Raw genomic sequence first — 14,986 nt, forward strand, 5'->3', positions numbered from 1 at the left:
TTCTAAGGTGTGCAATTATTTTGAGGGAAACACACTGCTAAAGTAGTTCTAGCAGGTCTTGACCGCACTGCAGTTGCATATCACTTTGCCAAATAATTTCAGTTATCTCAATAGGTCCTACAGCCTACAACCACAAAAGAAACAAAACCCACACCGACCAAGCAAATAAATATAGTAAACAATAGAATTAAAACAACAAATTGCCATGTTTTTTTTGCCACAAAATACATTTTATTGTGTCCTGAAAGTGCATAATCTCTAGCACTCTCCCTCTTTCAAATGTACACAACACAAGTACTGTATAGTATAAACACACACTCACACAGAAATGTTTTGTCAGTGCTGCTCTCACGAATCAATCAGTAAAATAGTTTAGCAACTTAAAAGCTACATGACATTTCTCACCAGCGAGGTAATAACTGTGCGGTTCTTGTGGTAGAAACTTATAGTTTCACTATTAGTAGAGACGCTGCTGCCGTGAGAGACGCAGACTCAGGTAGGCTAATTCACATATGCTTTTATTCTCTCTCTCTCTCTCTCTCTCTCAAATGCGTTAATAACTGTATCAACTGTATTATTCTGCTATCAAAGCTCAAGCCTCCGTTACTAGTTCTAAAAGGAGGGCTTGGGATGAGATGCACAAGAAATTAGTCCCACACACAAGTGTGTTTTAAGGACAAAAACCTGACATATGTCTTGAAATACAACATCCTGTGTATTTTTTTCCTGCGACTAAACGACTTATACAATTTTGGTCGACTAAGCCTTTTCTCGTCAACTATTAGGGGGCAACCCTAGAAATTCAGTCATTAAGTACTCACTCTCTTGTCGTTCCAAACCCACAATAACTTTGTTCATCTTCAGAACACAAATTAAGATATATTTATGAAATCCGAGGGTTTCTGAACCACACATTGGCAGCAACGTCATTGCACCTTTCAAGGCCCAGAAACGTAGTAAACACATTGTTAAAATATTCCACGTGACTACAGTGGTTTAACTTTCTACGTCAGAACGCAGACTTATTGGCCAGCATCACACACATGCGTTGTGACGCTCACGTTAACAGCATCGGCCAATACTGAGCAAGCGTTGAACACAGAAGCACTGCACTGACTACGTCAACTGCGTAGGAGACTGACAGGGAAGTGAAGAATTTGTTGAATAAAGTCATTATTTTTGTTTTTGTGCACATAAAGTATTCTCGTTGCTTCACATTAAGGTTGAACTACTGTAGTCACATGGACCATGTCTTTACTACCTTTCTGAATTTCTGGAAAAACGCTTGGATTTCATCAAATATCTTAATTTGTGTTCCAATTATGAACGAATGTCTTATGGGTTTGGAATGACATGAGGGTTAGTACTTAATGACTGAAATTTCATTTTTGGGTGAACTAACCCTTTAATAAAGTGAGATTAAATAATGTATATTACAGTTTTTCCTCAGTCGCTTTGGCACATTTCTCAGATCAGAACTGAAATTCTCAAAACTACTTGTTCAACCTCCACATCATCTAGTCACTTGTGCACATCATAAAAGCAGTTTCTCATTCTTTTGAACATATTGCAAATGCTTTAGTACATTCAGGCAATTGATTATGCACAATTGTCTGCCATTTCCTACATTATCAATTGCTAATGTCATGTTGCTCAAAATGTATTATATGGTTCTTTGTTGAATAGTCTTACCCCTCAAAACATCTAGTCATTAGTTCATCGCACAAGTCATTAAACGCAAAATGGTTGACCTAGTTATCATAATGTGTCAAGTATATTATCTATACATTTCTATTAGACTTGTCCTGAATTGTTTAATTTTGCAGGTGAATCCTGATTTTCACTAATCTATTCAGGGGAATGTAAAGCATTAGATCAACCAATGACACAACCAGTTCTCTAAAGCAGCTAAAAGATGCATGTCATGAATCTTCAACTGGAAAACATATAGACAGAGCACAACACAAGAGTTACAATTTCTGATAATGGAAGAACAACATGGAAACAAACAGGGTCAACAGCTGGGAAGAAGAGGAGTAAGGATGTGTGGTAGAAGGGTAGGGAGGCAAAACAGAGGAAGAGGTAGGTAAGACAAAGGGCGCAGGCACGTTTCTGGTGAATTAAGGGCCACTATTGTGAACTATGTTCTCAATCATGACCTTACAATGCCTTATGCGGGTCTAAAGGTGCAGCTGAACGTTTGGAGAAAAATCATTTTCCTTTTCCTCAATCATTCAAGCATTTCATAGACATAACAGGTATTAGGGGTGCAACGGTTCTCGGTTTAAAAAAATAAAAATAAATAAAAAAATAAACGTATCGTTCTCCACTTACGGTTCGGCACGCACTTGCACCGCGGTTCATCTCGAATGACGACGCATCTATAGGCTAATATGGTTTGTTTAAAATAGCAACGTGGAAAACAGACAGACAGAGTTCAGATAATGTTTCAGTCAATGCACATTCTGGCTTCCCAATACGTTACAACAATGATAATCAAAAAGCATGGACAAAACGGTCACTCTTTGTAAACTTTGTTCAATGTGAGTGCCATATGCTCTAATGTCCAGTCATTTACGTCGTCATCACCCGGGTATTGATAGCGCGCGAGCGCAGGTGAGACCTGAACAGCACACGTTGCTATCTGGGTTTAAACTAAACTCATTTAAGCTTTACTGATTTAAACATTCAAGAGCAAGACGCAAAAGAGATCTCCCGCGTGCTGTGAGAAGTTTTGTGTGTGCACTCATCCGAAGCGTGCATCGCTTATTTCAGACAGCGCGCAAATACTGGAGTTCTCTTTCAAGTTTTGTGCTTCAGCGAACAAATTCATACAAAAACTATATCAACATGCCCGTCAATAGTCAGGCCAGGTCATCATTGTAAATGGGAACTGGTTCTCAACTGACTCACCTGGTTAAATAAAGGTTAATAATAATAATAGTCGTTATATCTTAAGTGAACGTATATTAGTCGAGAAAGACAATGCATGTGTAACAGTATATGTACCGGATCATGCATATCTTAAAGGGAAAAAAACTATTCCTGTTGCCTGTTTTTAATGTTAAATCAAACAACAAATGACAAAGAAATCACTCACTGCTCTTGACTTAATAGCTTTTGTAACTGCAGTAATGATTAATCTTTATTTAATTTATACAGTGAAGATAATATGCAGTGTTATTTTATATTTGATTACTTTATCCATTTTCTGTACCTGAAAACTGCCGTTAGATACCTGAAAAACCTGAAAAGCACTGATTTTTTTATTAGAATATTTGCTTGTATTTATTTGTGACATTGCTTGTAGTTTGATTATTTGTTCTTATTTTCTTTTACCATACCGAAACGGTGACCCTAAAACCGTGATACGAACCGTGAGCAATTTGAACCGATGCACCCCTAACAGGTACGCATTTCAGCAATGTACACTTTTACACTTACAGTAGCATATTACAATTGCTTTACACTTACAGTAGTATAATAGGCTAAATGAACTTTATACAGATACACTCTATATCACACATATACACATGAATACATATATACAGTGTATGTATATATAGTCTTGTCTTTTTCATTTATCACAAGGACATTTTACAGTAATTTGTTGAAAGACCAACAGTAAATACATAACTGTGAATCAGTCAATCAGTCTCCCATATACAGTAATGTGTCCATTTGTACTGTTAAAATTGATATGCCATACAGAAAAAGTACAGTCTTGTGCAGTTTAAATCACTGTCATAAAATCAATAGCCATAGTTTACGTCTGAAATATTCATTATATTGACAACATGACTAAGTATTTTGACTATCTTGTTCGAGAACAATGACACAAGGACTTGTCATTCTGATGGCACTGATATGTTCATTGACATAAATACTTGCTTTTGAGAGATGAACCAAGGATTTTGAGCAAGTTACAGGCTTTTGCAGGTAATCCAAACTGTTGTGCTGTTTGTACGAATTGTTTCGAGAAATGAACATACTGTTTTGCAAATTTTAAGGATGATTCAAGAAATGTGCCAAAGTGACTGAGTTGTGTTACTGATTGTGTTATTTAACATTTAATTATTGCAGGTTTGTATAATATCCTGAGTTTGCTTTTCATTGTTTTTATTCATTTTGAGAAATACTGAACTGTTTTTGCATAAGTGAGATGAGTAAATGCTCACATTTAGTCTAGAACTACAATAAACATCATGTTTGCACACAATGACTCTGCACTTACTCACAATTTCTCTCAACATGGGGGACAGGAGAGCTGTCAGTCAATACATGGGAAAAAGTTATACGTATACTTATACATTTTAAGTAATCAGGCTACACTTGTTGTACTGTATTAGCAGCCTGCAAGAAGAGTTTCATAGAAAGATGCGTTACCTTGCCTTTATTTGGGTCTTTATCCCATCACCTTCAATTCAGGCTGTGAATAATGTAAAGCAGTCCTGCCCATTGATAGCTGTGTAAATACATGCCATCTATTGCAGTTAAAAAGTAAAGTAAAACCACCAGTTGACAAGCATTTCCTCTATTACACAGTATAAACCGTCATACCGCTCAGCCAAATCCAAACAAGATTCATCTGAAGTAAAATGGCACAAAGAAAACAATGTACTGTAACCTCAACCAAGACACTACACAGAATAAGATAATCTTTCAAAGTTGTAAATAAAACAAAGATCATTGGAGAATGTTTTACAAGAAAACTCTATTGCAGTCTTTCTACTTCAAAATCTCAGGTTTAAATCAACTTTCCAATTCTTTTTAATTATTTGTGAAATTTACTAGCAATTTCTGAGTGAAAATTGTTTAGACAGTTTTCTTTTTTTCCCCCTCAGTGTAGCCAGTGAGGACTGAATTTTTAACAACAATCAGTAGTTAATTGCTCACAGCCAACTGCTTATTGCTCCAATTTATGACATTGCTGATTTAATTCTCAGTGTATGACCATGCTTAAAAGACAAACATTGTCCATCCTGACCTACTTCAGCAAAGCTGTCAAACTTTACATGCAGGTGACAAGAGCAATGCAAACTGGCTTGACTGTTTCATCGGTGTGTCAACCACATTTCACTAACACAAGATAATTAAATTGCCATGACAGGACCTGAATATCAAGACAGGGCTGAAAATCTACTGGACTTTTACAGTATATCCATCCATGAGAAAGAATTGGAAGTAGGGCTGGGCGATATATTGCATGCGATTGTCACGCGCATTTCGTCAGTAAAGCCGGTTCCCTGATTACCGCTAAATCGCCATCACCTGCTTTCAAATGGAGCGGCATTTAATAAACAGAGCCGTAGTTCACTGATAAGCTACGCAATATCGCGTTCATTATCGAAGGCGATTCATCTGCGATAATGAACGCGATATTGCGTAGCTTATGAGTGAACTACGGCTCTGTCTATTAAATGCCGCTCCATTTGAAAGCAGGTGATGCCGATTTAGCGGTAATCAGGGAACCGGCTTTACTGACGAAATGCGCGTGACAATTGCATGCGATATATCGCCCGGCCCTAATTGGAAGTCAGATTTCATTGGTGTCTCCATTGTTAAAGTCAAAGCAGAAAAACCAATCACCCCAACCAACGATCACTCACGCTCGGCATCAGAGCAAAGCATCACTGATGCCTCGAGATAAATGAGTCAGGGCCAAAGAAGAATATACAGGACGTACTAAGCAGGGTTATAAGGATTCTCTTAAGCAGCACGGCTTGAATATAAAGTGTTAAAGATGACTTCGGCCTGGAGAATTTCAGCTGTTCTATCAGCTGTTGGTCTTTACTGCCCCACTCCAGTCTTCAACCTGACTGGAAGGGACTTTTCCACAGTTTATGCAGTCGTTTTTCTCATTTTCACTGATTCATGATAAAAAGTTTCAGGCCAACATATAATCTGCACACGTAAAATCTTCTGTGAAGTTCTCATTTTTTTTCAAACTATTTACTCGACTCTTGTGTTTACAACAACCAGTAAGAGTGTAGAACTACTGATGATGAAAAAAAAAAAAAAATGTATAAATATATATTCAATATATTTTCTATAAAATAAATTGAATATAATTTTTTTTATACATTATACTTTCTGGCAAACCTTGAGTTCACTTGAGAAATTTTCGTTTACAAAAATGTTCGCATTTCCCAGAGAAACTTTGTGTTCACTTGCTGAACTTTTGTGTTCCCCTGATAAATAATTTTCCAGTGAAACCCTGTTCACTCACAAAAATGTTTACGTTGCCCTAAGAAACTTCGCATTTGCTTCCAAAAATGTCGTATTCATTTGCATTCACACGCAAAGAATGTTTTGAAAAGTTTTGCACCCAAATGGATTGACAGCCAATGAGGTTCTAATATTTATCAAACTGGCTGAGGCCTACAGTTCCTGATAGCCTTGTGGACAGTGTGCTGGGGTGTGCAATTATTTTTAGAACAAAATAATTGGAATATAATTTCTTCCCATCTCATATTCTTTTCCATCCCACAAAATATTGTTTAATTCTTACCTTTGAGGTTCTCAGAGAAGAATGCAGAGTGCCTTGAAATAAACAGTTTGAGCTGTTCATCTATGTTGCAGGCAGTCAGGTCAACGTCCCACGAACGAATACCTATGCAAAGACAAAACCAGCCCAGTCAGACTTCAGTCAACACAAGCAAAAGGTCAATTATTCATGGACCACATTCACTGTCCACTGATACTGGCATTGTACACTTTCACTAACAAACATCATCCTGTGGTCCATGGGACAAGAGACAATGACAGAAACTGCATTTATAAACTTCCTGGTGAGATTTTTTTTGGTATGTCTGTGGTGAAAAAAATTAGGTCAACCACAGATTTCATGGGTTTTGTTAAAACATAAGGCTAAGCAGCCTTCTTCTTTGGACATATAACTAAAGTTATAAAATGAGGTTAAAGTCAAACTTTGTTTGAGAATTTGTTCTTTAGACAGAAATAAACCAAAGACAAAGAGCCAGAGAAGGTTATACACAATTCAAAATAAAACTGGAAAAAGCTTCTTTTTTTTTTTCTTCCCTGAGCCAAAATAAGATGACCTCTTTCCAGCACTGACTCATTTAGGAAGAACCCTACTACTACAGTGACTTCATGTTTCTCCTCACATACTGCCAAATACCAGCTCAGGTTTAGTAAGATACAAGATTATGTCATGGAAGCTTATCATCTGCATGTGTTTTTAAGCATTGCAGCTACATATTTTACTTCATAACTTGTTTAAATATGGATATTTTTTTTTTCACAAATGCATTGCTTCGATTCAGAAGGCCTTAATTAACACCCCCGGAGCCGTGTGGAGCACATATTTATGATGGATGGATGTGGATGGAAGCACTTCTTCAGCTTGCACTCATTGATCCCTATCACTGCCATTATAAAGCTAAAGCTAGGATATTTCTGCGATTATGTTCGCCAGAAAGAATAAAGTCATATACACCTAGGATGGCTTGAGGGCGAGTAAAGCTAAAGTGAACTAATCCTTTAACAACTTCAAATTACAAAGTAGCTTGTGTCTAAGTAGCTTCCCCAATACTGGTTGCTATGTGTTGCATGCAGTTACTAAGTTGCTCTGAGTGTTTTTTTTTTTGTTTTTTTTACGTGGTGCATTGTATAATATGTATTAATGTGGTCGCTAGCATGTTGGTAGCATGCTTTCAAAAACATTTTTTTCAACAAACATTAATGATGCAAAAAAAAATTGTCTCAAGCACACTTATCTTTGCAGACTTATGTCTTTTAGAAGAATACAGAAAGGAGCTGATGAAAGTGGTGCAGAAAACAGAATTTCCAACATAAGAATTTCAAACAGTTTCAAGTTTCTCTTTGAAGGTGCTGACAGGATTTAAAACAGAACAAATCTTATTCCTGTCAGATTACTGTGGTGGAAGCTGCACCGTCTGACCAGGAAGAGAAGGAAATGCTGGCAACAGTCAGAAAGAGGATGTGTGTGTATCAGTCACACGGCCCTTGTGTATAGTCACAGATAAAGAGACAGAAAAAAAAAAAAAAATGCACATGATAAGTAAAAAAAAAAAAAAAAAAAAAAAAAAAAAAAATCATTTATACACACGATCATATCTAACAGTCTGATCAACTAAAAAGTGCTAAAACCCCTTAAAAAGCTAACAGTGGGAGACCAGCAAAACAGCTTTCTTTCAATGCAGCAGATGTACCTCACACATATTAAAGATGAACTTTGAGCTGTGCAAACGAGCACAATGAGGAAGGAGAGTCTGCATACACAAGACTCACTATATATATCTGTGCTGTCCATCGACAAAAGAATTGCTTCGCCTTTTCAAGGACTTTCAAAAGAGAAAACAAGCCATTGGCACATATCTGCTGCTACACGAATGCGCAGCTTATCTTTCATAACAGTGTGCCTTCAGATTTGAGGATTGCAGGCCCGGAGAGATTTCTAAGCAGACAGGGAAGTCACGTTGGGTTAGCCATGCTGAAGTAAAGGAGTTGCATTATTTATGTTCTGCAGAGCTGGCTGAGTCTTTTTTTTGTGCTTTGGAATCAAGCGGCCAAGAATCTCGAGAAAAAAAACTGAAATACTGAAAAACCAATAGCATATTTCACCCCTCAGTGAGGCTATAGGAAAAATATATACTTAGCATACTTGGACAAGCTGTTATTTAGTCTGTTGTTGAAAAAATTGGAAAATTTGTATCTTTAGGGGTACAACAGCTTGTCACTACTAGGGCAGTACCCTTAAAAGAACATCTTTGTACCTTATTTACCCCTAAATGGTTCATAGTAGTACCTTAAGTACCTTATCTTAAGTAGTACCTTAAGCATTGCTACTCTAAGGTACTAATACCCTAAGCACATTTTTTTCTGAGAGTGAGAGTATCTTCTGTAAAGAGCAGAGGAAAACTTTGAAGAAGGTCCTCGCATTGATTTAGGTCCTACCCAGCTAACAGGGAACATTCTCAGAACGTTCTTCCAGTAACAGAACATTCGTTCAAAGTTATCTGGTCTTTAATATCGTTCCCTAAATGGTTTACTTTTTTTTTTTAAGATACTACTGGTTTCTGAATGTTCAGAGAATGGAATAATACGATTGAGTGTTCTCTTAACGTTTGACTACCCAAGAAAAACGTTTTTAAAACAAAAAACTGGACGGTTTGAACGCTCAGAGAACATTCAACTAAACAGAATTTTAGCAAAACGTTCTTAGAACATATTTTTGTTTACTGTGGATTCTTAGGATTGTTGAAAGCTGAGAGCCCCAATTCAACAGTAAATATATGTATATGAGCCCTCTGCGGGCATTCATCTCTTTTAAGTTCCTAAGTACTCAGCTGACAAAATGAAAGGAGGTCAAGGTCATATGAACAAAAAGAAATCTCTGGAGTTAGTATATGGTTACATTCATGCCATATGACAGCTTTCAAGAGACTTTCAATGAAAATTCTATATCACCCTGCCTTTTATGTGAGCAAGTCCTTAACACCGAGGTACATTTTAAAGTTATAATAAGTTTAAACTGGCAGCAGAAACTTGACGAAACTACAAATTTAGTTCTTTCTCGTTATATTGCAACATATTTGTACAAATAATAATAATAATCATTATCATAATAATATCGTTCTAACAACTACTACAAAAAAAGACTGACGTCTTTTCTGGAGACGTTACAGTGATTAATTTTGTTAGAATGCTTTCAACAGTATTTAGTCTTATTTAGTCTTCATGACGTAGACTAAAAGTGATGGGCGAGGGAAGCGCGCGCTGGCTCTCATTCAGTCACCATCCCACAGTAAGACAAATATTTACCTCTTTCTATCTCTGACACTAGTAAATCCACAAATCCAGCCGGACCGGGCTGTCCAACAATGACGAGCAAAGAGTGTTTATCGCTGCAGAAACCAGGACGGGCGCTTCGGTTGGAGTTTTCCATGCTTGCCAACTCGCCGATGTGGTCTGCCGCCATGTTGCAAAGTTTATACAAATTCGTGATGTCTGATTCGTGAACGAATCGTTCATTTGAATCGGTTCTTTTAATGATTCAGTCGAATCGATTCCCTCCCGATCTATTACGGAACTTGCTGTGAGAGGAAAACTGGAGCAACAAACAAAACTGTATTTGACACAAAGATGATTTCTTTTTTCAAAGATGTGGTTGATAAGGCAAATGATGGACTCGATGGACTCGCAAATGAATCTGGTACACATTTTGAATACAACTAATACAACACCCTGTATATAACTTAATCGGAAAAGATAGTTATAGTCAAATATTTAACTTAAGGTAAAAATGTGGACTCGGGAGAACCGGTTCATTGAAACGATTCGTTCAAACGAACCGATCCTCTCTAATGAATTGGACTACCCAACTGTACTACAAGCGATGCGCTCAGGGAAACACCCACACAAGTAAGGGGCGGGGAATAGTGGTTGACGTCATTAGTGTCCAATCAGTTGCTAAAGAGATTGCAAATTAGTATTTTGGAACCATATTAACAGAAAACTGGGCTGTATGATGGACATTTGTGCATTTGATGTGCTTTGTTGTTTTCAGAATGACATCTTCAAAAAGCTGAAACAATACATGCAATTATCTATTTTATTAGTAAAATGCCATATAGGAAGTGGGCTCTTTGCAACCAAATTTCTTATTTTAGAAATAATTTTAAGTTGGTTCTTTTTTATTATAAATTATTTATCTGTGCAAATCCTTATTTGTTTTATGTGCCTCATATTCTTTAATCAAAATAACTTCCCCTCCCTCTTGCAGCAACATCTCTTCTCTGATGATGAGGGTGGGGCAACCTGTCACTCACATGAGATCCACCAATAGCAAACCACAACTATTTAATCATCCATTTGATTCCCCATGGACAAAATCAAGCCCCGCCCTACATTTGTTCTTGTTCGAGAAGTCGTTTCACTCGGATTATGTCGCAACAGGGATGAAAAGATATGTTCCATTTCATGACGAGTGTGGCTAAAATTTCTTGCTAAAATTGCTTTTAATGACCTTTTGGTAGTTTTCTGCATTGTGGCAGATATTTGCTTTAAAAGTACACATATTTTAAATAGACTCTCAGTTAATATGAGGTACAAAGTGCATGCTTAATATGTATAAATTGCTTTAGATGAAGTATAGCATGCCACACTGCAGGACAATGACATGTCAACCAGGCATATCTTCAGTCTACTATTTATCAAAATGATTTGAATAAACTAATCCATCAATAATGATTAATGTCTTATTTAGTATTTTGGTTTTTTTTTTTGGAGGAGTTTGCATCTGATAAAACACATACTACTCATGCTATGTCCAAGAGCTCTTTGACTTCTCACCCTAATCCTAACCTTAAACATTTCACTAGTCCTACTTACCAATTTAAAATATATTCCATAGCTCTGATATGAAACCAGTTTATGATTCATTTAGGTTTCATATTCTTTACGGAATATAATTGCTTGAATACGTCCTTGCGCCACCTTGTGGCCATGAAATTGCAAGCTTTTATACAGTAAAAGTAAAATATGAAACAATAGTACGACATTTAAGGTTTTAAATGCTCTGAGAGTAATCAGACTTTAAATAAAGTTGAAAATAAAGACTTTGAAAATAGAGATTTATACAAAAATGCATGCATTTATTTTATGTGTCTGTTTAATAAAACATGTTACAACTGCTGGACAAATAACATGGGCACAATAAACCGCTGGATTATGACAGAATGAGACATGTTTTCACAAACACTTGAGGATTGAGAAACTGCAGGTTGTTCCTCCTGGACAGCTGCACAACTTCCCGAAGCGAGAGCCTTTCCGGACCGCACACTGCTCACCTGCATCACACTATCACATCATTTGTTTATTGGTTTTCTCAAACTTTACAGTTTTCACAATACATTGTATACATTTGTGTGTACTGAATAATACAGCTTTAACAATCTCTTTATTAAGCAATTTATTTAGAAATATAATCATAGTATTTTCTCTTTTTGTCCTATCTCTAAACAAAATATTTCAAACAAAATGTGTTTTCTTGGGAATATTTTTAGGATCTTCATGTGTTCACAATATAGCTTTCTATAGCTTCTCATCAGTTTCTAAGGTATTTAAAGACGTCAAGGCTGTAATGTGATTGGTTAAAAAGGCACACATGATCCAAGTTTTCCAGTGGTAGAGCCATGGACCCTTGTCTCTCCCAATAATTAAACCATCTCTGGTTATGCAGACCGATCTGTGTATGACATCGAAGTACTGCGATACGATTCGAAAGAATGCGTAGCCATCTGCTATCTAATCGCTCCTGCGGTGCTTTGATGTCATACACTGATTGGTCTGTGCATCACCACTTCAAGTCGAACACACCTCAAGTTTGGTGAACTCTGCGAATTCATATCACTTGAAGACGTGCACTTAATAGAAAATCAATAAGTCACAACACAACCTTTTGGCTGAATTAAAAGAATGGAATTTTGTGTATTAAAGTAGAGTAGATTGTATATTTTTACTTTCTGGATTTAATCATGTTTATTTTATGTTTATGAAAAAGATGCCACAGTGTTTAACATCATATCACAATCATTGTAGTCTCCGACTCTGTAGAAATGTTGCATGCTCAAAGTCTAGTGTGACCGCGGCTTTAGTCGACAGTTCCTTCAGCTAAGAAAAGCAAGTTCCTTAATGGTTAAACAACAGGACTAGAAATGGATTTGATGAATTCTTGATGTTTTTGTTTGTCCTCCTTTTAAACTTGACAAAGAAAAGAAAGTTTGATAAAAAATTATAGATATTTGAGATATTAGAGATTTGATAGAAATTGGTATGTCAACAAAAAAAATTGATGATGAAAAATATCAAACATCAAAACAAATATCAAACAAAATGAACTCTTGTAAGCTAAACTCTTCCCTGAGCAAAAACTTTAGCTCTTAATTTCCATCCTATTTTATTTTCATGTCACTGTGTAAATGATCAAGATTATATAATTAATAAAGTTTTAAAGGTCCTGACCACATTACACATTGTTATTGCACATAATTATGTGTAAAATGTTTGTAAAAATGAACACTGTAAATTGTTACCAATGAACAGCCTTACCGATGGAACCCAACCAAACTTCTTCTCTGCAGTAGGAATGTGTTTGTTTCTCAGTTTTTCAAGAACTTCTTGAAGAGCTTCAATCTGTAAAATATTTTTTTTACCTTAATAATTTAACTGTTAATGCTGTAATTTAGCTGAATTATTTCCTGACAAAGAAAATATGTCTTACCAGTTCTTTCTCTTCCTGAGCCTTCATGTTATCTTCTGGCGAGCGGATCTCTAGAAAATCATCGCAACTAACTAGTAACATTAAGACAGAGCAGGTTACGGTTAGAAGGAAGATCCGATCTCTAACCATTGTGTCGAGTAGCAGGATTTGATTTGAGACAGATGTCTATTCTGACTGACTCTCTTCTAACAGAAGAAGGACCGTCTCAAGCATTTATATGCTCTCTGTTGCAGTCACACAACTCCATTCTAAATGCAGCAACATGAAATGCAGTGGATGACACAGGTCATGACCTCACAGCACCTCTAAAGGTAATGCAAACTATACGCTGTCTGTCTCCACAGTTGCTCCATCCACCGAAGAACGTCAGCATGATGATTCATACATCTGACCCATGAACCTCAAACATCAAACCATTCATGTACACCTAACCTCATCTTTGACTACAATTACCAACCATTTTTATTTCCGGAGACCATAGTTTCATTGCCGGAACTTCCATGACAAGAAATAGTCATTTTAGGGAATTGGGGCCAGTTGACCAAACAAATGTAAACATGATGATGAATAACTAAAAAATTAGATCAGGTGTAATTTGCAGGTGGGACACCACTTTTTGCTGAAGTCGATTTTGTCCCCACCACAGAAAGATTTTCAACACAAAGAAAAAGCATCTCCACTTTTTCAAAGACAAAATTACGCCAAAGGTTCATCATGACTTTAATACACAGAAGATTGTCTCTGCTTGGTTCCAAAACTGTTTGAAATTCTTTCCTCTGTGGAACACAAAATGAGAAATGTAAAATAATGTCCATGCTTCTCTTTTCCATACATTGGAAGTAGAAAAAAACAAGGATCATATAAGCAGACTGATTAGTGCACTAAATTCTTCAGAATTCATAAACACAACAGCTCTGAGTTAATTGCATTTGGATACGTGACGTGAGAGAAACACTGCTATTTGATGTCACTGATGTCAACTTTGCCGCAACGTCAAATTTGGGTCTGTTCCTCACAAACTTTCATTTTGCTTTTAAAGTGCTTTGAGCTTACATATTTTGAAAGTCATTTAATTTTATTTGGTTCTAAGATGAAACATGGAACAAAGAAGATTTTCTAATTATGTAAGATTCATTTAAATAAAGGATAATATAATTGAGAACAGAAATTGAACTGTGATGCACCAGTATTAAAAAGTATAAATAATTAGTTGATTTATTTGGATACAATTTAACAAAAATCAATTATTAAGCAAAAAAAGGTGTTTAAAACTGTCTCTTTACATTATCATGACAATAAAATGAATTATAATTTGAGCTGTCAGGTTGGATTTTGTGGGTCATTTTCAAGTAATTGGTCTTTGCATGGTTGTGTCACATTGGTAAACAAAGAGAAGAACTTAAAATCATAAGAGAAAGTAACAGAGCCCTTAATTCAACATGTATCAACATTAAACTGGCTTTTTAGAGATGGCGAAAACTCCCAGACTTAAAAGGATTTAAAACTGACCCAAAGATGGCCTTTTTCTTGCTCGACTGGCATGATATAGCAATCTTTACGCCGATGGTCAGCGTTTCTTAACATTTGTAACGTTATTTATTTTAAAACAATTGTTTTCAATGTCAAAACAGCAGTGGAAGGTACTGGCTCAAAAGACTTTATTTACGGATAATCGTTTCTTATTGTGTCTTTTCCTTTCTGAGGGTTGATGTCTTTAGT

The 14,986-nt window shown here is 36.3% G+C and overlaps 2 protein-coding genes across 2 annotated transcripts in view; both read right to left on the reverse strand.

The window, feature by feature from the left end:
- The window catches only part of map1sa (microtubule-associated protein 1Sa), a 31,060-nt gene extending 21,067 nt beyond the window's left edge, over positions 1-9,993 (reverse strand). The window contains exons 1-2 of the mRNA XM_048169605.1: positions 9,808-9,993; positions 6,512-6,613 (exon numbers count right to left, since the gene is read on the reverse strand). Of these exons, the coding sequence (XP_048025562.1) occupies positions 6,512-6,613; positions 9,808-9,964 (259 nt within the window). The 5' untranslated portion in view covers positions 9,965-9,993. The remainder of the gene's footprint in view (positions 1-6,511; positions 6,614-9,807) is intronic.
- A 1,649-nt stretch (positions 9,994-11,642) lies between these two features.
- On the reverse strand, positions 11,643-13,980 carry cart1 (cocaine- and amphetamine-regulated transcript 1). Its single transcript, XM_048169615.1, has 3 exons — positions 13,268-13,980; positions 13,096-13,179; positions 11,643-11,844 (listed from the first exon to the last, which is right to left on the reverse strand). The coding sequence occupies exons 1-3, from the start codon at positions 13,394-13,396 to the stop codon at positions 11,737-11,739; spliced, it is 321 nt and encodes a 106-aa protein (XP_048025572.1). The 5' UTR covers positions 13,397-13,980; the 3' UTR covers positions 11,643-11,736.
- Between the last annotated feature and the right edge of the window lie 1,006 nt (positions 13,981-14,986).

The sequence above is a fragment of the Megalobrama amblycephala genome, linkage group LG2, assembly GCF_018812025.1.
Source record: "Megalobrama amblycephala isolate DHTTF-2021 linkage group LG2, ASM1881202v1, whole genome shotgun sequence".
Classification (NCBI taxonomy): Eukaryota; Metazoa; Chordata; class Actinopteri; order Cypriniformes; family Xenocyprididae; genus Megalobrama; species Megalobrama amblycephala.